Genomic DNA, 23,532 nt, shown 5'->3' with positions numbered 1-23,532 from the left:
TAGCCTCTGGATTATTTTAGTACTGCACATCATGACTGATAAAATCAACTCTGTGTTGATCAATGTTTCTAATCTCAGACGATAAACATTCTTATGTACATTCATACATTGTTTCAATGCAAAAAAGAACAGAACTTCTATTTATGAAATACTAAAAAGTAGTTTAGGTTATGTTCATAATTATATTACAGTATTTACAATACTCCGTAAAAAGCAAATCCTCAACCTCAAAAGCTGTGATTTTGAAAGTATCAGCTCAGATTTGTACAACATTGTTTGTCTGGTGAGTCCAAATGAACTCTTTAGCTAAATTAAAAATTCCCTATACTTTGGAGTTGAGTTTACTGGTGACTTGGAACCGAGTGTTGATGTACTCGGAGTTTTAAGGCCGCGTAAAACTGGGGCTTCGTCTCCTTCTGTGCGTCTGGAAGTTAATGTGTTCCTTGTAGATGCACTGCTGTAAGTTTGTTCTGTTTGGAATGGTGTCACTCCTCCATAATCTGCCGATGATCTGTCCTGCTTGTCACCTTCTTGTTGCATGGGGGATAGGGATGCAATGTTGAACTCATCCATTTCCCTTCTCCTTTGCTGCAATAATCGTCTGTGTTCTTGCCTTTGATGGACTTCAGAATTTTCTCTGAGATACTCTCTGGCATCCTCTTGTTCTAGGGGAGGTGGGGATGTCTGTGGAACTGCTGGTGGCTCATCTTGTGCTGGTACATCCACAACCTCATGTCCTACATATTGTTCGTCACTGGACGAGGAACTTGACTTTCTTAACTTTGACTTTAGGCCAGTCAGCTCCACTGAACTGTCCATAAGCTCTCCTTTAATAATGTCCTTGTAAGTAGATTCTGATTCGGCCTTTATTATTAATGCAGACCTTTTTTTCATTGAGGCAGGAGGTGACACCTCAGATGATAAACTGGACCATGTGGTTTCTAGCACTGCATTTGTTGTTGGTGTTAAATCTCTTTTTATTAATCTGGTTAATTTGGTTGAAGATGGTGGTTCACTCTTTGTGAATGCAATGTACCTCCTTACATTTGGGATTTTATCAAGAGAGACACCAGTTTCTTGAGGGAAATTTGTGTCTGTTTTTCTAATGATATTATAATTAGTAGCATATGGTTTAACATATTTTGATGAAGTGCTCAATATCTTTGTTTCTTGATCTACCCCAGATATTCCAACTCTGTCATCTAAGACAGCAGTTGGTGCCCGAGCAGGATATTGACTTCCAGTAGGTGTGAATTGAATGTATCTCTTAACTCTTGGTACTCTGTCAAGATTTTCAGATGAAGTGATCTGTGCCATTGATTCTGTTTTGTTTCCATTAGTAGCTGGTTGTACATAATCTTCAACTGAAGTGCTGGATCCCCTTAATTCTGTTGCTGTCACCTTTATGGATTTAACAACACTTGAAGACTGATGTTTTGACTCTGCTGAGGAATAAGGTTCATATTGTCTGAATTCAATGTACCTCTTTACTTTTGGGATTTTGTCAAGAGATTCACCTGTTTCTCCAATGATATTGCCATCATTAGTCGATGGTTTATCATCATCTTCAGATGAAGAGCTTGGTCTCTTAGTTTCTTTGGCTATCACAGATAGGTTGACTCTTCCAGCTGAGAGAGCAGTTGTTGTCTGAGCTGGAGAATAACTTTCAGGATGTGTGAAATTAATGTATCGCTTAACTTTTGGTATTTTATCAAGAGGTGCTCCAATATGTCCACCAAAATTGCCTTCCTTAGCAGTTAGTGTGAGATCTTCCTCAGATGAAGTGCTTGATCTCCTTGTGTCTTGAACTACCCCCAATATTCCAAGTCTTTGAGCTGAGACAGTAGATGTTGACTGAGCAGAGGATTGACTTTCAGGATGTGTGAATTGAATATATCTTTTAACTCTTGGCACTCTATTAAGAGACACTCCTGTTTGCCCAGAGCCATTGTCTTCCTGAACATCATCCTCAGATGAAGTGCTCTCCCTAGTGTCTGGTTGTTTCAGTTCGGTTTCTGTCACCTTCATGGATTTTTCTGTGGTTAAAGGAAGAAATGGTGACCGATTCAAGGAATATGGTTCAGATTGTGTGAACTTAATGTACCTCTTTACTTTTGGGATTTTGGCAAGATATTCATCTGTTTCTTCAGTGATATTCTCTTTTTTAGTAGTCGGTTTAACATCTTCCTCAGATGAAGTGCTCCATCTCCTTGTTTCTTTAGCTACCATAGATACATTGACTCTTTCAGATGAGAGACCAGTTGTTGTCTGAGCTGGAGATTGAATTTCAGGATGTGTGAATTTAATGTATCTCCTAAGTCGTGGGACTCTATCAAGAGATGTTCCTGTTTGTCCAAAGACATTGTCTACTTCGGCAGTTTTTTTGACATCCTCAGAAGAAGTGCTCGATCTCTTTGATTCAGATTTAGTTTTCACCTCAGTTGTGACTTGCAGTGTATCTGAAGTGGTGGGTGACACAACTGGAAGGTGAGATATAGGCTGTTTAAATTGAATATATCTCTTTACTTTTGGTACTCTATCAAGAGAGACACCTATCTCTCCAAATAATTCAGTTTCCACCTTCCCTGGTTTAACTACTCCAGAGATTGAAGGTGAAGATGTTGACCGAATGTGTTGTGGATGAAGTTCAGTTTCCTTAAACTTAAGATATTGCTTTACCTTTGGCAAACCATCAAAAGATGCATCTGTTTTAGCAAAGAAATTATCACTGTCATTCTGAGATCTGACATCATCTTTAGAGGTGCTGGTGAGCATAGACGTTACTGCCTTAGTTGTGGCCTCAATTGTAGTTGAAGGACTGGATACTGATAGTGTTGGGGAAGAAGGTTCAAACTGTTTAAATGTGATGAATCTTTTTACTTTTGATACTCCATCAGAAGATACACCTATTTTCCTGAAGAAATTATCTTCCTCGGTTGTCAGTTGATCATCATCTGATGATGAGCTATATCTCGTTTCCTGTATAGCATCTTTCATAGTTAAGAAGGGTAATGCTGGCAGAGTTGGTGAATGAGGTTCAGACTGCTTGAAGTGAATGTATCTTTTCACTTTTGTAATATTTTCAGGAGATACCTTTATTTGCGTTAAATAACCCTGGTCTCCAGAGGATGTGTCAATTGTACCTTCAGATTTAATTTCCCTATCAATTGTGCTTTTTGTAGAGAATGAAACTGATGGCAGAGCTGGAGAATGATGTTTGGACTGTGTAAATTGAATATATCGCTTAACCTTTGATACTGCATCAAGATCTATTTGCCCCCCAAAATTGTTTTCTGTAGCATCAGATTTGTCATCCAACTTGACAGATGTGCTGGAACTTGTCTCCACTACTGCCACAGGCCTCTTGGTTGAAATAGGTGAAGATGTTAGAGCTGGAGAGTAAGGTTTTGGCTGATTGAATTGAATGTATCTTTTAACATTATGCATTGTATCGAGAGATACACCTATCTTCCCGAAGAAATTGTTTTCATTGGTTGTAAGTTTGGTATCATCTTCAGATGATGTACTTGATCTTCTTGCTTCGGGTTGTGCCACTAGTTCAGGTGATATACTTTGTTTGTTCAAGGGTAGTGTTGTCGAACAAGGTTCAGTGCTTGAGAATTTAATATATCTTTTTACTTTTGGAATTCCGTCATAAGATGTATCCACTTGTACAACAAACTTTTTATCTTCAGTGGTTTGTTTGACATCATCCTCAGATGAGAAACTGGATCTCCTGGACTCAGTTGTCATTATAAATTCAGACGTGACTACCCCAGTGGTTGGTGGAGGAGATGGTAATTGGACTTGAGGATTGGAATCAGAGTGTGAAAACTGAAGGTATCTCTTCACCTTTGGTAAATGATCAAGGGATAGACCTTTTCTAAAGAGACTGTCTTCATTAGTGGTCACCTTAGTTACCTTTTGCTGCCTATTAATAGAGACACCTCCAGTTCTTCCAAAATCTGAACCCGTTGGTGACTTAGTTTGAATTTGTGATTGAAGATTCCACTCATCTGTTTCATTTTCGTGTCTGTTGAACAGTCGTGCACTTAATGCTCTTAATCTCATTAGACCTTTAGAATGTTTCTTGTCAAATACATCTGTGCTGCTGGAGGAGTTATCAAAGTCAATGTTGAGGACTTTGTCTGTGTTTTTATCTGGTGTGATGGATCCTCTGTTTATCCCAGGTGCTATTGTAATCTCTAATTTTGATGGGTACTCCAAAAATTGATCATCTTCTTCACTGGAAGATGATCTATCAGTATCATAGCCTCTATTCAGTCTGTTTATACTTGACCTATAGACAGGATGGACATGGTATAGTGGCAGGCTATCATGACTTCCATAATATGATTGATCATGTTGTTTTTTGCTTTTAGTCTTTTTTCCTGATAAACCTTTCCTGGTAGAGGTAGGTGATGATGGCAGAGATGAGGAATGGTGTTTATACTGCTTAAAATACACATATTTCTTCACATTTTGAATTGAATCTTTAGGTGTGCTTTGCTGCAAAGATTTTATTGCTTCCTCAGTTGTGGTCTCAATTTTAGTTGAAGGTCTGGGTACTGACAGAGTTGGGGAGGAAGATTCAAGCTGTTTAAATGAAATGTATCTTTTTACTTTTGAAACTCCATAAGAAGATACATCTAAATTGTCACATTTAGTTGTCCGCTGAGCATCATCATCTGAAGATGAGCTATAACTTTTTGCTTCTAGCTTATCATCCTTTTTGGTGAAGGAGGGTGATGATGGCAGAGTTGGGTTATGAGGTTCAGGCTGTTTGAAGTGAATGTATCTCTTCACTTTCTGAATTCTATCAGGAGAAACCTCTATTTGTGTTAAGCATCTGTTGTCTCCAGAGAATGTGTCAATGTTAGCTTCATATTTCACCTCCATATCTGATAAGGTGTTGTTCTTCTTTGTTGAGGAAGTAGAAAATGATGGCAGAGTTGGAGGTCCAGAATGAGGTTTGAACTGTTTAAATTCAACATATCTTTTAACCTTTGGCACTGTCTCAAGACCCACATCTACACATATCCCAAACTTGTCTGATATGTTCACATCTTCACTCTTTCTCAGGGAGTCATAAATATGCATACTCTCATCAACACTGTCTCCATGAGTAAATGTCATATGTATGTCTGAAGGCTCCAGAGTCTCTTGTCTTATAAGAATGCCAGCACTAGGCATTCTTTCATTTAAAGTGACATCTTCAAGAGTGCCAAATCTATTTAAAGTGACCAGGTTTGCATAGTTTCCTGTGTCTGATTCATCCATTAACTCTGGGTTTACAACATAATTGTTTGGTCCACCTACACTTTCACTTGAATTAGAGGAGCTTTCTATGTCAGAGAGCTCGAACTGCTTTACATCATCAACAGGAAGTTCTTTACCAAAAGGTTTGTCAAAAACAAGAACCTCTGAATCGAGGTTTATTTTTTCTGAAGGTGATTCTACTTTGCTTTGCCTCCATGTGTCATCATCCTTCAGTGGGTGTCCTAAAGCAGAGCTGGAGAGATCCCAGATACTTGACCTTTCAGAGCCATCAGTGAAAGAAAAGCTTTCTCCACTGTCATTCCACAACCTTGGGTCTAAATTATCAACATTCTGTTCTGTCAGTCTGGTTGACCATTCTGAAAACGGCTCGGTACTAAATCCTGGAATTCTACCCATTGTGTTTTCGTTTGCCGGTATAGTGACAGCAGGAGGGTCAACACTTTCTTCATTTTCTCTTGAGAAGTTACCTTCCTGACTTGACTGAGATGATGCTGAAGAACTGCCCCTTCTCTGTAACTGGGTGATATAATTTGCATCTGGAATTGACTCAAATTCCATGGATTTTGCCATGTCTTCGGTTGAGCAGGGTGGCAGTTTCTTACCATTTATGACTAAAGCATACACTTCCCCTTCCTGTAGTGAGCTGCTACTACTGCTGTCTGCTCTTCCTCTGTGATCCTCCATCTCAAGGGCCTGCTGCTTCCCACCAGTTATTGAGGATTCATTTCTTTCAATACTCTCATGAAGAGCCTCAACTTCTGTGTTACTCTCAGAGGAGCCATCTGCTTGATCATTCTCTACAGTAACGTAGTATGGCACTTGATCTTCCACTTCAGTGATTCCACCAAATGTAACCGTTGAACCCACTCTCACTTCTTGTTCTTGGTCTTCTACATCACAGTACCCTTCATTCACATATGGCTGGGGCCCAGTGGAGGAGGTTGTTGTTGGTGGTGGTGTAGATTGTCTTTTGGATTGTATTCTTCTCCATAATTTTTCTAAGAGTGGTCTCAAAAGAACACCAAGGATAAAGGCTACAATAAATGTAATGATGACAGAGAGGCAGACGGCAAGGACAAATTCTGACTGGCTCCTTTCCTGTACAACAGGATCATTGCTTGGTGTGTTTGTATTTTCTTGCTCATCCAAGATGGTTGCTGCTTCCCTACGTGGTCTTGAGCCACTGCCTTTTTTATAGACATGTAGATCAAATACTGATATGTGCTCCCCTTGAAGACCTGAAATGCATATATAAAGTCCTGCATGCTGCTCTGTGATGTCCTTAATTAGAAGTTTTGGTTGGTTATCTGTGACTTGGCCATGTGGAGTCCACCAATGAACCTGCATGATATCTAGAATAAAAATAACAGGGAATTCTATCACTAAATGTGCATTATGTTAGGAGTTACATATATAACTGCAAAAAAGAAAGTTATGAATAAAAATTTTGAATAATATGTCTTGTTTCAGTATATTATGGCGCTTTTCCACTGTGTGGTACGACTCGGCTTGGCACGGCTCAGTACGGCACAGCTCGGTTTGCGTTTCCACTGCAGTTTAGTATCGCTTTAGAGTGGGCGGGATTATTCACATGTCGTTATAGTTGCGCCGCCCCTACTGCCGCGACTCCTGAAAACCTTTTTCATTCCGCGTCGCCCCATCAAGCTCTCGCTGGTCTGCTATCAATGAGAGGATCGTCTGTACTTCCTCAACAGACCACGAAACAGCCATTTTTTGGTTGTTAAAAAAAGGTGCGCTCGTTCAAAACAGTTGCATTCGATCCTTCACTGGCTGTGCTGATTTAAATCTAGTGGTTCTGTTGTGTTTGTGTCGCAAGTTCAGTGACGCAGGTAGTGACGATTCTCTCCGGCCAATCAGTGATCAGCAGAGTTTACATGTCATGTTTTGGTAATGGTACGGTTCACTTGGAACCTCAACCGAGGTGGTACTAAAAAAAGTACCAGGTACTGTACCCAGTGGAAAACCCCCCAAAAGTGAACCGTACCGTGCCGTACCATGCAGTGGAAAAGCGCCATTAGACTGTGGTTTTATAACTTCTGATACAGACAAGTAAGCAGAAGTAGCACCTTGACTGTCATTGCTGCAAGGAATTGATATTTGCATCCCCTCGTCCACAATCATGTTATAATAGCGACCAGATGTGCTGTATTTATGTGTTGGACAAGTAAGCTCCGAATCCTTCAGGTGAAGCAGATCTTTTCCACCATGATGTGGTGGAGAGGCACATACCACTTGCCAGGAACTATCACCCATTTCAGAATCAAAACTAATCCATCTTCTCAAGGTCTGCAAGTTGCAGTCACACTTCCATCTGTTGAAGGAGACATCGACCAAGGTGTTGAGTTTTCGCAGGGACTGGTAGGCAGGAACAGGAATGGTGACCAGCATGTTATAGCTCAGATCAAGGACCTGGATGGAATTAGTGAGTCAATCAAAATGTTTTCCTCATTTTAACGCACGCTGGGCTAGATAAGTTGGTTTATGCAATAACTACAGATTCTGTCAAAAGACAGTTAATAGAAAAAAAAAAAACCTAATTGTTATATGCCACTAGGGGGAGCACAGTCCTAAATATGTAAAATTGTTCTTAACATTATTTCCCTTTAGGATAAGAGAACAATATTATGTGACTGGTATTAACTTGATACTCAAATAAGCTGAATAGTTATGAGATGTTACCTGCAGCTGTTTAAGGTCTATAAAAGCATGTGGGTGAATGCTTATGATGCTGTTATGCTGGAGATGTAGCTCTTTCAAATCAATGCAGTTGTCCAGGTCGGTAAGACCTATCTTAGATATCTGGTTATAAGACAGCTGAAGAAACTGCAGAGACTTCATACAGCCTAGCCCTGAAAGCAAAATGTATATTCATAATATAAAAAGGTAAACATAATGCAATGAATAACAACAAACTTTCTAGTTAAATATCAATGCATTCTTTGAGTCACTGACAGGCGTTGCATTTTTATAATCAGATAGCAAAGTCAGACATTTTGCAGTTGTTTTGACTTATAATAGTCAAATATTGTTGTAATAGTTAAAATCCATAGCAATATAATGCAAAGAAAAAACTGGATGGCAGAACAGTGACTCTATAGCTCATGGATGTCCTATACAAGTCAAGTGGCTGCGCCCAGATTTAAATCTCAGCTCTACCTGTTACAGCCTGCCTTAGCCCCATAAAACACAAGCACCTGTTTGTGCCAATATCTGTGGCTGTAACAAAACCTAGCATAGTAGGGCAGTTATGGAGTGCCACATGAATCACCACTTGTTCAGATCAGGGAGGTTCTTGCAGCAACACTGCTTGAATATCTTCAGGACTTTACTGTCAAGTTGTTGGTAATAGTATTCTCACTATTAACGAATAATATTTGCAACTTAGTGGCTAATATTTATGGCTTACAATAATTTAAATGAATGCAAACCAGTACATCACAAAGGTTCTTGAACACATCTAGAATTGAGTTGATTCAGAGTGGAAGGCTTGCAAAGGTTCTGGTATGTCTGTCAGAGAAGAGATGGAGAACTCTCTTGGCTATTTTAAGAACCATGTTGACTGCTGAGCCGAAACGGGGGTCTGCTGGACAGGGGTTTATCAGAGAGAAGCATTGAGGCTGTGCTCTAAATCACAAAGAGCTGAAAAACATTGAGGCGCCACCATCTAATTCAGTGCTTACAGGCTGGCCGGATTGGGATCTGCTAAGGCTAAGAGCACAATTTAAAATCTGATTCTTGACCTTTGTTAACAAGTCCCTTTGGATTTCAAAGAAAAAAAAAAAGTTTCAAGGCAGACACAGAAACATTGAAACCCTGCCAAAATTTTCTATCAACACTGACAATCACATCCTGGAACAGGATTTCAGAATTAAATTAAAGAATTAGCCATCCCATTAGAATAGCACTGAATATGAAATTGAAGAGACAATATTCAAAATCTAAAAGAGAATGATAAGTGCTTGAATTGGCTTTCTGTTCCCCAACTTACTATGAACATTCTACAAAACCTCCAGTTAAGCTTCTCTAAATATTTCAACAAAATGCTTTTTGGTGTCTATTTTAATGGTGTTTCTATTACAATCCAAACTGACAAGAAAGATTTTTTAAAAATTGTATTACAGCAGGTTGGCTATGGCACATTATAGATGTGTCCCAAATGATGTACTATACAATATGTACACTATTTATGTTGATTATTTTGTCATCTAATAGCATTTGCATTTAATAGCCCCTATCAGGAAAACTATGACAGCTGAGTGCATGAAGTGTTCAACACACTTTGTTTTTGTTTTTTGGTTAATTAAGTGCGTCATCCGGGTATTTGAAGTGCACTTTTCCTTTTGGAATTTTGAGTGTGAACACACTACACTACAAAATGTCATAGAATAGTGCATAAATACACAAATAAATATAAGACACCTTTGAACACACTAGAACTCAATGTTAGCGTTTATGTGAAGGATGGTCAAAATACAAGGCCATAATGAAATTCACTCTCTGGAAGGAATGCCAGCACCCAACCCTTGTGACAGATCACAGGTGATTTCTTTTCACCTCATGCTGAGGGAGGATCCTGTGACTGGTTTAAATGGAATTTAACAGGAAGAATGTGCAATCGCAACAGAGCAAAGTTCCACTGATTATACAGTCATTCACCACAGGGTGGAGAATGTGTGTGGGTTTTATGAATTTTACAGATTTTACATAATAAAATTAGATTAAAAAGATTCTATAAAAAAAAAAAGTTTTTAGTCTATCTATCTATCTGTCTGTCTGTATATCTATCTATCTATCTATTAATTAATAATAAGGGTGTGAATGTCACCATTATAGAAATGTGACAGAAATAAAGTTGCCCCGATTTCCTTTTTAATTTGAATATGTTTTTCAGGAGAAAGGAAGGACAGAGATACAATTTTTTACAGTAAGAGTGTTGAATAAATTACTAATGCTGTAAAGTAAAGTGTATCACATACATACTCTTGCGGCACATACCCTTTGGTAGATGTTTTAGATGGTTTCTTTCAGCAGACAGCAACTGAAGGTCAGGTGCCCAGGAGGTGCATTCCTGTTCTCCACTTGACAGGGTCCTAGTGCCTGACCGGTCCTTCAAAATCAGAGACAGGCTCTCCAGAGCATTACTTCCTACACAAAGGTGCAGAAGCCCTTTAAATTGTACATGACCAAAGCTGAGAGGAGCCAGAGAACGCAGGGCATTATTGGATATGTTCAAGGAAACCGCAGTTGCTGGGATGCGTGTGGGAATCTCAGTCAGACCCAAAGAAGAGCAGTTCAGGAGAGGACCGTGCTGGCATAGGCAGGGGACAGGACAGGCAGAGGTGGGGAAAGAATGTGTCCCCCAGAGGTGGAGGAGCAACAGTGCCACACCAAGCACTGAGCTGGATGCTAACATTATTGTCAGCCCTGAATGATATAAACAACAAACAACAGATTGGAGAAGTGAAAAATTAATGACAGAATATGGCATACTTACGGAGCCCCGCACATGACATGCAAGAAAAAATAAATAAATTCTGCACACGATTTACTAATTCGTCCCTCGATGTACAAAACGTGCGCACAATTTACTAATTCGTTCTCTCGATTTATAAATCCTGTGCACGATTTAGCCTATTTTTTTCCTGTATGCCATGTGAGGGGCTCCGTACTTACTCGCATTTGTATGGTACAATACAGATAGAAAACACGTGCATTTTTTTATTATTAATTTTTTTTTACTGCTGTTAGAATGAACGCGGAGAAAGTTTCCCTCATGAAATCCATCGCTGCACCACAAAACCAATAAAATCAATCATATGCACACACACATATATACAGTTGAAGAGTCTAAATGATTAAACATCAGTCCTTTACTTGCCTAAGCTCAAGGGAAAAATTGTATATTTGTTTAAAACTAACCTTTTAGGGTAGCAGTTCTCCACTCGGCTCTGGCACACTTCTGTCTGTAGTTCTGGACAATTACCAACAAAACACTGAGACCAACTGAGAAATTCTTTGACTTTAACTCCAACTTCCCTAAGATCAAAGTCTGAATAGCATTATGGCACCAGACACACACACACATACACACACACAGAACAATATTTCTACAATCACTCACTTGCCTGAGTTAATGTCTTACTCAGGTTTGTTCCCTTCCAAGCATTTTAAGGATAAAAAATAAATAAAAATAAATAAATCATATTTAATGTTGAATAAATAAGAATTAAGTTTTTACATACGTATGCAGTGATATATTAGTGAATTGCCACTTGATCATTGACCAAAATTAATAATTGACAAGTAAATTAATATCTTAACTCAGTTGCCAGATGATATAGTTAGCAACTCTAATATCTGTTATTGTTGAGATTGATCATGTTTATGCATCTAATAGTCCCAACAATCATAATACAGTTTTTTTCAATCAAAACTGCATTTGCATTTATTAACAAAAACACTGCAATATGAAAGCATTTATTTTCCTCTTCATTCAGAATATTTGTGACTTCCCTTCTGACAATGTTGAAAAGGCCTAAAACCATAGGAGATCTAAAAACATAGATGATCAGATGGTTTCAGGTTAACAGAGTAATCCATTATAGGGTTGAAAAGAAAGTCCCATCTGACAGTCTCAGAACAGAAGATTTTTAGTTTGGACATCACAATAATACTGTGTTCAGAAACAACAATAAATACCACACATATACCCAGACAAACCAGGCCAAGAAGGTTATATTGCACAAAATATCACACAGGTAACTCAATTATATATCATAGAAGTTTCCTTTTTTTATCTTATCAAAAGATATCATGAGAAGGTGATTGGGCAATATAATACAGGCCTTGAAAATATGTTCCAGAAGTGATACATCGCCATCCACTGTTTCAGGATCAGACTTACAGTGTTGCTTATTTAAAATGTGGCTTTAAAGCCACTTGACTGTGCTGATTCTGCATCAGTGAAGACTATTACAAATGAAATGAAAAGCAAAAGGCTCAAATCACGACCAAGTAAACATTTGTGATACAAAAACCAACCCTGAAAAAATCTTAATGACATCTGAGCTGTTTAATAAAATTGGCCACTTTAAATCACCTCTTAAAAGTCTTCTAAAGCCCCACTGGCCATGTAGAACAATGCAGAAGGTTTATGACACATACTATTTTAACACTTGTATCAGTCAAACAACACCCCTCTATTTATGTGCTAATATGATAGTTATTAATGACAGGAGGGGATAGTAAAAGAGCGTAATAATACTGCTCAGAAAATCACTGGACTCAATTACTCTGCTACGATACAATATATAAAGCACATGCAGTGAAGACTGAAAGTAGGCAGCTTAAAGGCTGTAAAACACTGAGGTGAGCCAATGAAAATGCACAGGGAGCTCTCGGCCATAAAAGAAAACGGTACTGTTTGTGCTGGGTTGGATTTATGGTTATAAGGGAGCCATCATCATCATAGAGGTATGTGTGTGTGTGTGTGTGTGTGTTCTTAGACCTCTAATAAAGCTGAGTGGGAGTGTAGAAGAAACTGTCCTATTGGGTGGGAGTGTTAGGCCGGATAGTGTGTTTTTTGTGTATTGGGTATGTATACACTAATAATTATTGTCCAGTTTTTAGGAAAAAAAAAAAATATTACCATCTTTGTAACTTTTGGCAGTTCACACTAAATGTTCATAAGAAGGCATTAATAAGCATGTGTATGTGTTTTCCAGTGGTTTTCCTTTCTCTTTCATTAGTGTCCTGCTCCACAAGGATTGTCGGATGTTTGGCAGCCCATGTTGGAGTATTTGACCTGCACTCTGAATAGTGTGCCGTCTGCACACATGCAAAGTTTATACCTCTCCAGCCCCTCATTGAAGTACAGGTCTCCCCCTAAAGAGGAGTTTGGTATACGTGAAGGACTGAACATCACTGAGCCATTTAGAATAATGCTGTTTTCCTGCACAGAAAATAGAAAAAAAATCATTCATACACTCGTAATTATATGTTTACATTTATATATACACTACCATTCAAAAGTTTGGGGTCAGCAAGCAGTGCAACTGTTTTCAGCATTGATAGTAATTAGAAATTATTCTTGCACTACATTCTAGCACTAAATCAGCATATAAAAATGATTTCTGAAGGATCATGTGACACTGAAGACTGGCGTAATGACTGATATCTTAACGGATGATGATCTTATTATAGTATTTATTTATTTTTTGGCAACTAAAAAAATGAAGAAAAACGTTTTAACTCTTTTAACTACTTACCGCTTTTAGCTCAATGTCCCCACCCATGCTAAACTCCACGGTTTTGCCCATGATGTAAACTCCCTCGTTGCCACGGATAATGGCCTTACCATCTCCTTTGATAGTGAGGTCAGATGATGCATTGCTTGTTATCTGCAAAGGATGGCACTGAGTCACTATACAAACACAACTCGTGTGTGACTAATCAAAAGACCTAGATTAAGACGATCATAAATCTCATACCAAAATACTTTTCATATGATTTGTTCTGACGTATAAGTGATGTATGCCATGTGATTAGGCACTACTATTTCAATTTGTACTCAGTTATTCAGGTTTCATAAGTCCATGAGTCAGGACTATGAGTACTTTTGCTTACTCTCTCAGTAGAGGCTTTCTTCACGTTGAGAACCTTGACCTCTTTGGGCAGGTGGAACTCATGGTTGTCAAAGTCAGTGCTGAAGAAAGTCGTTTGAGTGCGGGGGTCAGTAAAGGAGATTCCTAAATCGCTGACAATAGACGTCTTATCTTCCTTTACGCTCAGCTTGGTGTTGCCCTGCTGGAACACCACCTGTAACTCACACAGAGAACACCTAAATCAATACACTTTCTCATGTCAACACTCAGAGCATAGACTTGTTGAAAGAAAGTCAGATACTATGCTGACTGACTGGGTTATTGTTGCCAGTAATGACAAGGTCCTGGTCCTTCCTGCCGCCCACTGTGCTCTTGTGTAGTGGGTGGACCACGCCCATATCGGCCTTCTGTTTGAAGCGTAGCAGTCCACTCTCGTGAAACTCCATACTTTCACAACCTCCAGGACCTATCCGTATCACTGTCCATATCACCAGCGTTATCTATAAAACACAGATAATGTATAACTGTCTCTGTATTCAGTGAGCAGTAGAGATGTAACTCAAGTGATCTGAAAATGTCTAATTATTACCTTTATTTATCTTATTTATTATTATCAATCTTGAAAACAGTTGTGCTGCTTAATATTTTTGTGGAAAACCTGATATATATTTTTTTTCAGAATTTTCTGATGAATTGAAAGTTCAATAAACAACATTTATTTTAAATATAAATCATTTGTGATATTATGTTTTTGTTTTCACTTTTGATCAATTTAATGCATCCAAAATTATTTGATGCTAATCTTTGAGTATATCCTATCATATTAATATCACAGACACAACAAAGAACCGATAAACTCACAATGAGGTTGATGAGCGCAAGCAGAAAAAGTAGGATGATAATGCCAATGGCAATGATGCCCTTGCGACCCCTCAGTCCTGTTTTGTGGAGTCTCTCCTCCTCAATCGGAATATATCCAGCCTTAAAATTACTGTTGTGCTCTTTATTAACTGATCTACGCTCAATAGCCTTCTCCCTCATGGACTTCTTCACCGGCACATTTGGGAATTCCTGTGGATATAAGGAAAAAAGAGGGTACATTAGATGGTACAATTATTGTCTGTTTTACTAGACACTCCATTACTGCCACCAGTGGTTTACCATACAAGAACCCCTTCAAATATAGCATTACTCAGCTTTACTTAAACGATTTGCAATTAAGATATTTTCTAGGCTGCAGTGCTGAGTTTGGGTGTAAAATATCAGTTATGCCAGTATGTATTATTATGGTAGCCCAAAAGTACTTAAGCCACACTTTGAATTTGTATTTTTCCAATTACTTTCAACCAACTGTTTTCAAGGTTAATTTTTAGTAGATACATGAACTCAGTTATCCTCAAGTTCACAGAGGTGTAACGGCATAATAACCAACGGTGTAGATCATTTTAACATGTTCACTAATAATTGACAACCACAAAATGTCAAATACTTTTACATTTTATTTTAAACAACACATTTCTTTTATATAATAACATTTTATCATTTTTTATAATTGAATTTCTAACAAATCTATTTGTGATTATTATGCTTAAAATAAATATCATTAAAGTTTGATATTTCATTACATTTTAATATTTTATATTTAATTACGTAACTCAGTGTTAGTGTTAAGCAGGTCTTAAATGCTGTAATACTTTTGGGACCAATAATACTTTATATCCTCAGTACTTAATAATCTTATCTTTTGGAGTATTTAGTATATTTTGGATAGAGCACTAGATAGTGACAAACGATGTTCAAATTCAAGAGAGTTATAGGGTACAAAGGAGTCTACAAAAAATAACATATCTCAGCATATCACAACAATTTCTCACTTTTTTTCACCAAATGCATCTTCTTTTAGAATTAATGAATAATAAACACATTAATGCTATTACAGTGTGACGGCTAAAAAAGAAAGCAGTGTTGCTGTCTTCAGGAATGCAGTAGATATGTCTGTATGCGGCTAAAAATAAATGACACGCAGCTCTTTCTTCAGTAATAAACACGAGCGAATGGTTTTATTTTAGAGCTCAAAAGTATCACTATTCAGTATAACAGCAAACTGTAACCCTGCAATAATGAGTCAATTTTTCCATTAACGGTAGAACATAAATCGCGCAGATGATCGTTATTAATTCACATACATCGCCATAGACATCGTTTCAATTTTAAAGTTATTATACATCGCTCGTTTTAACGCTCAAAATCGCTTGAAAAGCAATGCAAAAGAGAAAAGATTTACAATTCACATTGAAAACAGACCTGCTCGGACGCCATGTTGGGCCTCCTCCTCTCTCTCCCTCTCCAGAGCACTGTTAGCACTGTTAGTCTGCCAGCTTCACACACACAGCCGGAGGAGAAACCACTGCGAGAAAACCGTTATCACACGATACTCACAAACAGCCAAACCTTCACATGGATTATACACTTCAAACATGTCTATACTGAAAAATTAAATTTTCCATAAATACAGGCCGATGTTGAAGAAGGAACGACTTGGTTTTAAGGGAGCAGGACTAATATGTAAGATGGTTTGTCCCTCCTCTATAAAGAGCCGGTTGTGAATCGCACAGACTCGCCGTATAAAGAAAGTACAAATAAAGTACTCTGTAGAGGACATTATATTTTAGTGAATTTCTCTGAGACCCTGCTATAGTTTTAAGTAGGCTAATGTTTTGTAACATTGTAACATATGGGGTTTCAAATCGAAATATGACTTTTTGTTATGAAACGGCATAATTTTCATACATGTCTTCTGTCGAGGACACCAGGACAAACATCATGTTAATCAAGCATTTTGGGGAGACACAACAAGTCAATAGGGAAATAAATTATAGATCAATATTCCTATGGAATATGAGATATTCTTATGAAAATGTTGCCCAAGTTATTACTCCCATTATTACACTTCTTTTTTCATTATGGTTTGCCCCAAGAACACGTTAATATGCAAATTAGATGTAATGTATAGATACATTGTATAGAATGGCAATACCTATTTATGGACATTTTACATATTCCATAAAGTACAGTAGTATCAAATCATTCTGTTGTTTTATAAAATAGTTGAGAATCATCTTTGTACAAAGTTAGGCTAAAAATAGCCTGAAACCTAAAAACTGATTGGTGAATGAAAAAATAAAACATTGTTTTTGCCTATACATGCCTTTTCACATCTATTTTTTTGTAAAACAGCTTAGTCCTGGCGTCCTTTACAAATATAGAATAAAATATGGATAAAATCAATTTTTTTCTCCATTTGTTTCTTATGCTCCAACCAATGTAATGACATAAAAAAAAACAACATAAAAATTCACAAAACATTTTTTTCTGGTTCTCAGGAGGCTATTACCAGTTTAACATGAATTACCTTATACATTTCAGAGAAGTCTTTTACAGCAAAATATATTTTTTAAATGAGTAAAAAGTAAGCATTATTGATAGAAAAAGTTACATTTCCCTGCGTAAACACTTGTTTTATTTATTTATTTATTTATAAAGTGATCAGTTATGTGTACATGGTGTTTTATGTTGCAGTTATGCCATTTATTTAACGTTTATTGCATTATTTGTGTTACCACTTTGTTATACTAGGTCACAGTTGCTGGATAACTCATTTAAGTCATGCAGTAACTACAATGCATTACTCAGAATTGTTTATTTTCATTTAATTTGTGATCAGAGCAGTGACTTGTAACTTTGTCACGTGATATAAAGTTAAATGACGGGAAATCAGTTAAGGCATTACACCTGTTCTTCCAGAGAATGTAAATAAAGATCTTCCTAAACTTGACATCTGACACTCACTTAACAGCGTGAGATTTCATCACTGAGAGCCGAGCTTCACCTTCAGACGGAGACACTGAGTAACATAATAAGAGGCCGTGTTAAACAAAGAGCTCGCATGGTTCAGGCTGTTCACGTTGTGCTTATACAGCTATATTTCCTCAAATTGAGAAGTCTAGCAAACCGTTGCTACAACTAAAAGCGCGTCCATGGTTTCGCTGAAAGTCAAGGGTGTGAATGGTGGGCTTTTACTAGCAGTATAAATACAAAGCGCGTAACGTTACCCGCGCTGCTGGATGAACTGCACTGGGACGTCCTGAAGCAGGATTACAGCAGCAGATCTGCAGCGATGGCTGACACTTTACGAAGACTGGTGAACTCATCTCCGTACGGCGTTTTGCAGGACAAACTGGAAGCTTGGTACAAAGACTATCATGTAAGTCATCAATAATTGAAGCTGCACTTAGTCTGTGATCAACCACAATAGTAGTTTACTATAGTTACAGACTTTACAGTATGTTTAGTCAGTTATGTGTATTATATCAAGTGCACAAATTCCGGATTCTAGATTGTGATAGTATTTGAGATTTTGTCTGGGGACTGTTTTCACCACATGTAGGCCTATTTTAACTATTTAGATGCATCTGTTTTGTGGCTGGAGTTTGCACAACTCAATATGCACAAAAACAGTTGTTAAATAGTCATAACATAGGCTACTGGAGTAATTGCAAAGCAACCTGAATTAATATGCACAAGACAAGAGTGTCCTGCATTGTGCTTCGATCTAACAGACCTGAGTTGGATGGAATATTTGCTTTTTTTGCATTGATTTTGCGGCAGAGTTTGGTTTCTATGGACGCTCGTTGTCAGGACAACTCAATTTCCGGGCACTTCTGATAGGCTGAGAGCAAACGTGCGTGCTTCCGTCACGCTTGTGTTTTATGAATGGAGGGAGTCTCTTCTCGTGTGCTGAAAATGACACTAATCTTCTCAAATCATTAGTAATCACGAATTCTAGCCTAACAGATATAGGTCAGTGGCGCGCAGTTTATTTTAGTTATCATTAATTCTTTCACAAACATAATTTATTCATATCAAGAAATTAAAGTTAAATAAAATGCTTTGAGAAGAGAGTAATTCGTTTTTTATATGCTAAGCATGTTTTCAGTTTTCAGTAATTGGATATGTGGGGTTTAGAGTAAAAATGTCTAGCTGGTGTTTCTTTAAAAGGCTGAAATTCCGTAAAAAGAGAAGAGAGAGAAATGTAGGCTAGTAGATTGACATTCTCTTTTACTATTTCTTTAAAATATTAAGTTAAAAAATACATTTAGGTTAAAAGTTAAAACATATCACATATTTTAACTTAATAACTTTGGATTCTTGATATTTGTAAAAAAAAAACACACTTGAAAAATATATTTCAAAACCATGAATACAAAGTTTGCATAGAAAGAATTTGGAATATCAGAATGAGTTGTAGTCTACTTATTTTTCACTATAAGCAAAACATTATTGCAATGCCAAAAAATAAAAGGCATTGTTTTTGTGCTACCTAATCGGGAAGTATGATATTCTATTCAGCCCATTGTTGTAGTTTGGGGGCTTTCCCACAATTACTGCTTTACCTTTTGCTGTTACATACTACCTTGCTATGCCTCATCTCATCTTATAACATCCTTTGATCATTTTTCTCACAGGTGTGCTCTTGTGACCAAAACCTGAATAGGTGCTGTGAGCTGGTGGAGCTCACCTCTAAAATTCAGGGTCAATTGTTCACCATACTCAACCTTACAGCACAAGAGGGTAACAAATGGATCTGCACCTCTCTTTACTTTCAGTATTTAAATACAGTATTTAGTGTCTCATTCACCTCTAGCATGTCACATGTTCATTCCCTCTAGGTGACTGTTTAACAATAATGTTCAAGCAGATTCTCTGTCCTCTGTCTTCCTCAGGGGGACATTATTCAGGGGTTGACACACTGAAATCTCGCCTTTTACCATGGCTTGGCTCTTGCTTCACCATTGGAGCTAAGTCTGTCTCCACGGATACCAGCCTTAGCCTCATTCAGGTCAGTTGGATATCCAGAATCCTCTGCTGCTGTCCTTACCATTTGTTCCACATGTTAGCAACCACCAGTGTGTGCTTTGTGTATAATGGTTGTCAGGAGTGAAATAACTATTTTGAGTAGCCATATACCTGCATGTATGTGTGTGTATCTCTGTGTTGGCACTTGTATACTTTTGTGTGTGCTGATCAGGAATCTATGGAGAAAGGTCGGAAGATTCGGGAACTATCCTCAGCTCATGAGAGTGACATGCAGAAAATAGAAGACCAGCTGTGTTCTACACGTATGGAGTTGGACACAGTTAAACAGGAGTCAGTATCAATTCTAGTAACAAGTCTAAATAAGATCATTGGTCTTAGGAGTGTCAGTTTAGGGATAGATCACAAAAAATTATATTCTGTACAAATTTCTTTAAAAACTTCTGTTCATTTATTACCAACATCCTAATCAGGGTGTGATTTGTTAAAAATCAGAGAGGGATGGGGGGATATTTGAATGAAAATGTCATTACTAGCTACGTTTACATGCACCCAAATAGTCCATTAGTAATGGACTGAAAGCCTTCATGTAAACACCTCAAACAATCTGATTGAGCTCGATTCGAATGAAATTTCAGATTCAAAAATACCCTGCACACGTGCAGTGCCATGATGCATATGTTTAGAGCGCTTTGATCTCTGTTCACATGCATTTTACATCTTTCTAACGTGCATATTTTATTATGTCTTACAAACTGGTCAATTTTGAGGAGACTGAATATTTACCAATATATTTGCAAATAAAAAAGCTCTTCTGACATATTTTTTCAGATTTCTTTAGCTATGTCATCAAGGTTAAAACAACAGTTATACTCATCTCCAGTGAAAAAAATGATTGTCATTTGAATGGTAAAAGACTACAAATGCTATAGTAAAAACTATTAATTGGTTAACGGTATGTTCCTCTACTATATAGGGTGAAAAACTGCACTGGACATTTCATGAGAAAAATAATGTATAATTTACAGTGAAAAAAATGTAAATTGACATTCCCAGAATTCCCCGCGCTACATTTCACATTTGATGTTTCTTCTTAGTTTTTTCTTATCAGTTGTGTTCATTAGGGTTATATTAATATTATATCAGTTAATAAAATATGGTATTTAAATGTAAATTAAATCTGTAAAACCTAAACTGTTGCTACCACAGCTGCCAGTTTTTTTACTGTAAATTTTACGGATTTTTTTTTTTTTTTTACAGTATAGCTGTGGCTTTCTCTAGTTCTGAATACAGTGACTGAGGCACTGCACATGCACTCAAGTTTTGTTCAGAATACATCAATGCTCGTGCAAACAAAAGTGTGAATTGGATTGCAAAGTTTAGGGTTCATATAAACAGAACCCTAACCCCCTGACAAACTGCACCCTTATCCTAATACACAATACATCGTAATCAGTAAGAATCAGTGTTACATTTTATACTCCATAAAAATAAATCAGAGTCAGCTGTATTGTTTATTTGATTCCAGGCTTGCTGACACCCAGATAGAACTGGACTCCACAAAGAATAAATCTGCAACCACCCTGTTGGCCACAGAAGATGAAATACTACATCTAAAGGCAGAGTGAGTCAGAGATCGTGAACTCTTTGTGAATTAAACCATTTGTGTACTAGAAAGTAAAATGTATGAGAATTTAATATAAATTATTTTGTGTGTATTTGTGTAAGGTTGCGAATTGCTCAAGATCAGGTTGATCTATATAAGAGAAAGCTGGATGTACTTGATGACTATGAGAAGCAGGTCAGAATCCTAAGAGATGAGTTTCTCACCTCTGAAAAAACTGTTCTGCAGGAGAGGTACGTTTGACATGAAAACACTTCGTTGCTCAGTGCAAATGAGACTTACGTAAGCCTAACTTACTCTCTTTACTCATTTCCAGATCGGTCAGGAGCCGTTCACCTAGTCCTCTTCCCCGCCGGAGTCGCTCCAAAGCGCTATTTACAAGAGAAAAAGCTCCACACTATCATTTTCTAAGTGGACTGCACTTGACTTGACTTGACTGCACTTGAGTGGACTGCTCTTGATATGATTGGCTAGTTAAACCTTAATTGTGTTACAGGGATGTGCAGAGAGTTCATCAGGGGCAGGGGCTCAAATGTAAAATAGGGGCAATGTAAAAAAAAAAAATATATATATATATAGGTCAACAGTTTGGATACTTTACTATTTTATTTTTTGCAAAAAGTCACTTATGGTCGTCAAGCCTGCATTTATTTTATCAAAATTTTAATATAATTTAAAATATATTTTATTTCTGTGATGCAAAGCTGAATTGTCAGCATCATTATTTCAGTCTTCAGTGTCACATGATCCTTCAGAAATCATTCTAAAATGCTGATTTATTTGTGCTGCTTAATATTTTTTATAACCTGTGATACTTTTTCAGATTCTTTGATTTTTTTATGAAAAAAAAATAAAAAAAAAAAAAAAAAAAAAGAGAGAACAGCATTTATTTAAAATATAACTTTTATAACAATATAGGCCTACACTACTGTTCAAAAGCTAGAGGTCAGTATTTTTTTATACGTATACATATACGTTTTTATTTAGCAAGGATTTATTAAATTGAAAAAAAAGTGATAGTAAAGATTTATACTGTTAGAAAACATCTCTATTTTGATTTGTATTTATTTATCAATGAACCCCAAAAAAGTATCTCAGGTTCCCAAAAAAAAAACAAAAACCCAACATTGATAATAAATCAGCATATTAGAATGATTTCTGAAGGATCATGTGACTCTGAAGACTGGAGTAATGATGCTGGAAATTCAGCTTTGCCATCACAGGAATAAAATACATTTTAAACTATATTAAAATAGAAAAACATTCTTTTAAATTGTAATATTTCTCAATATTAGTTTTTCTGTATTTTTGATTAAATAAATGCAGGCTTGATAAGCATAAGAGACTTTCATAATGCTGCATAATTATCAAATTGATAATATAATAAAGACCTTTCACGTCCCCATTTCGCCAGCCTACACTTCACATAATAGGCCTGTAAGTGGCCATTGCACATTACACTACCGTTTGAAAGTTTGATTTTTTTAAATGAATACTTTTATCCTGCAAGGATGCATTTAACTGGGGGCAGTTGTGACCTAATGGTTAGAGTCGGACTTGTGACCCGAAGGTTGCGGGTTCGAGTCTCAGGTCCGGCAGGTATTGTCGGTGGGGGGAGTGAATAACCAGTGCTCTCTTCCTTTCTCAATACCACGACTGAGGTGAGAGACCCTTGAGCAAGGCACCAAACCCCCAACTGTTCCCCAGGCGCCGCAGCAATATGGCTGCCCACTGCTCTGTGTGTGTGTTTACAGTGTGTGTGTGTTCACTACTGTGTGCACTTGGATGGGTTAAATGCAGAGCACAAATTCTGAGTATGGGTCACCATACTTGGCCACATGTCACTTCACTTAATTGATTCGATCAAAACTGACATTTATAATGTTACAAAAGACTTTTGTTTCAACTTTCTATTCTGAAAAAAACATGTATCACCATTTGCACAAAAATATTAAGTAGCATAACTGTTTTCAACATCAATAATAAGAAATATTTCTTGAGCACCAAGTCATAGATGCAGCCTTGGTGAACATAAGAGACTCAAAAACATAAAAAAAATACCAACGCCAAACGGTGGTGTATGTGCTTGTTAAGGAGCTCTGTTTGTCTGTGATAACTGGACAAGTCCTT

At 37.3% G+C, this 23,532-nt stretch overlaps 3 protein-coding genes across 3 annotated transcripts; 1 reads left to right on the top strand and 2 right to left on the bottom strand.

Annotated features, from left to right (window-relative positions):
- Window positions 1–7,497: 7,497 nt before the first annotated feature.
- LOC107665290 (leucine-rich repeat-containing protein 66-like) lies at window positions 7,498–11,387 on the bottom strand (the record flags this gene model as incomplete). The annotated part of the gene is made up of 4 exons (XM_016456120.1): window positions 11,221–11,387; window positions 10,297–10,725; window positions 7,981–8,150; window positions 7,498–7,710 (listed from the first exon to the last, which is right to left on the bottom strand). Coding segments are annotated over exons 1-4 (978 nt in total), but the record flags the coding sequence as incomplete, so codon positions are not given.
- Window positions 11,388–11,726: 339 nt separating this feature from the next.
- LOC107665396 (beta-sarcoglycan-like) lies at window positions 11,727–16,469 on the bottom strand. Its single transcript, XM_016456270.1, has 6 exons — window positions 16,209–16,469; window positions 14,766–14,975; window positions 14,219–14,404; window positions 13,927–14,118; window positions 13,569–13,700; window positions 11,727–13,252 (listed from the first exon to the last, which is right to left on the bottom strand). The coding sequence occupies exons 1-6, from the start codon at window positions 16,221–16,223 to the stop codon at window positions 13,046–13,048; spliced, it is 942 nt and encodes a 313-aa protein (XP_016311756.1). The 5' UTR covers window positions 16,224–16,469; the 3' UTR covers window positions 11,727–13,045.
- A 1,277-nt stretch (window positions 16,470–17,746) lies between these two features.
- LOC107665289 (mitochondria-eating protein-like) lies at window positions 17,747–21,833 on the top strand. The gene is made up of 7 exons (XM_016456119.1): window positions 17,747–18,168; window positions 19,430–19,535; window positions 19,688–19,803; window positions 19,993–20,111; window positions 21,307–21,402; window positions 21,507–21,635; window positions 21,719–21,833. The coding sequence occupies exons 1-7, from the start codon at window positions 18,082–18,084 to the stop codon at window positions 21,831–21,833; spliced, it is 768 nt and encodes a 255-aa protein (XP_016311605.1). The 5' UTR covers window positions 17,747–18,081.
- The last annotated feature ends 1,699 nt before the right edge of the window (window positions 21,834–23,532 follow it).

Source organism: Sinocyclocheilus anshuiensis, unplaced genomic scaffold (assembly GCF_001515605.1).
Source record: "Sinocyclocheilus anshuiensis isolate Anshui unplaced genomic scaffold, SAMN03320099.WGS_v1.1 scaffold199, whole genome shotgun sequence".
NCBI classification, from domain to species: Eukaryota; Metazoa; Chordata; class Actinopteri; order Cypriniformes; family Cyprinidae; genus Sinocyclocheilus; species Sinocyclocheilus anshuiensis.
Note: the sequence above shows the minus strand (reverse complement) of the source record. Positions and strands in the feature narration are given on the sequence as shown.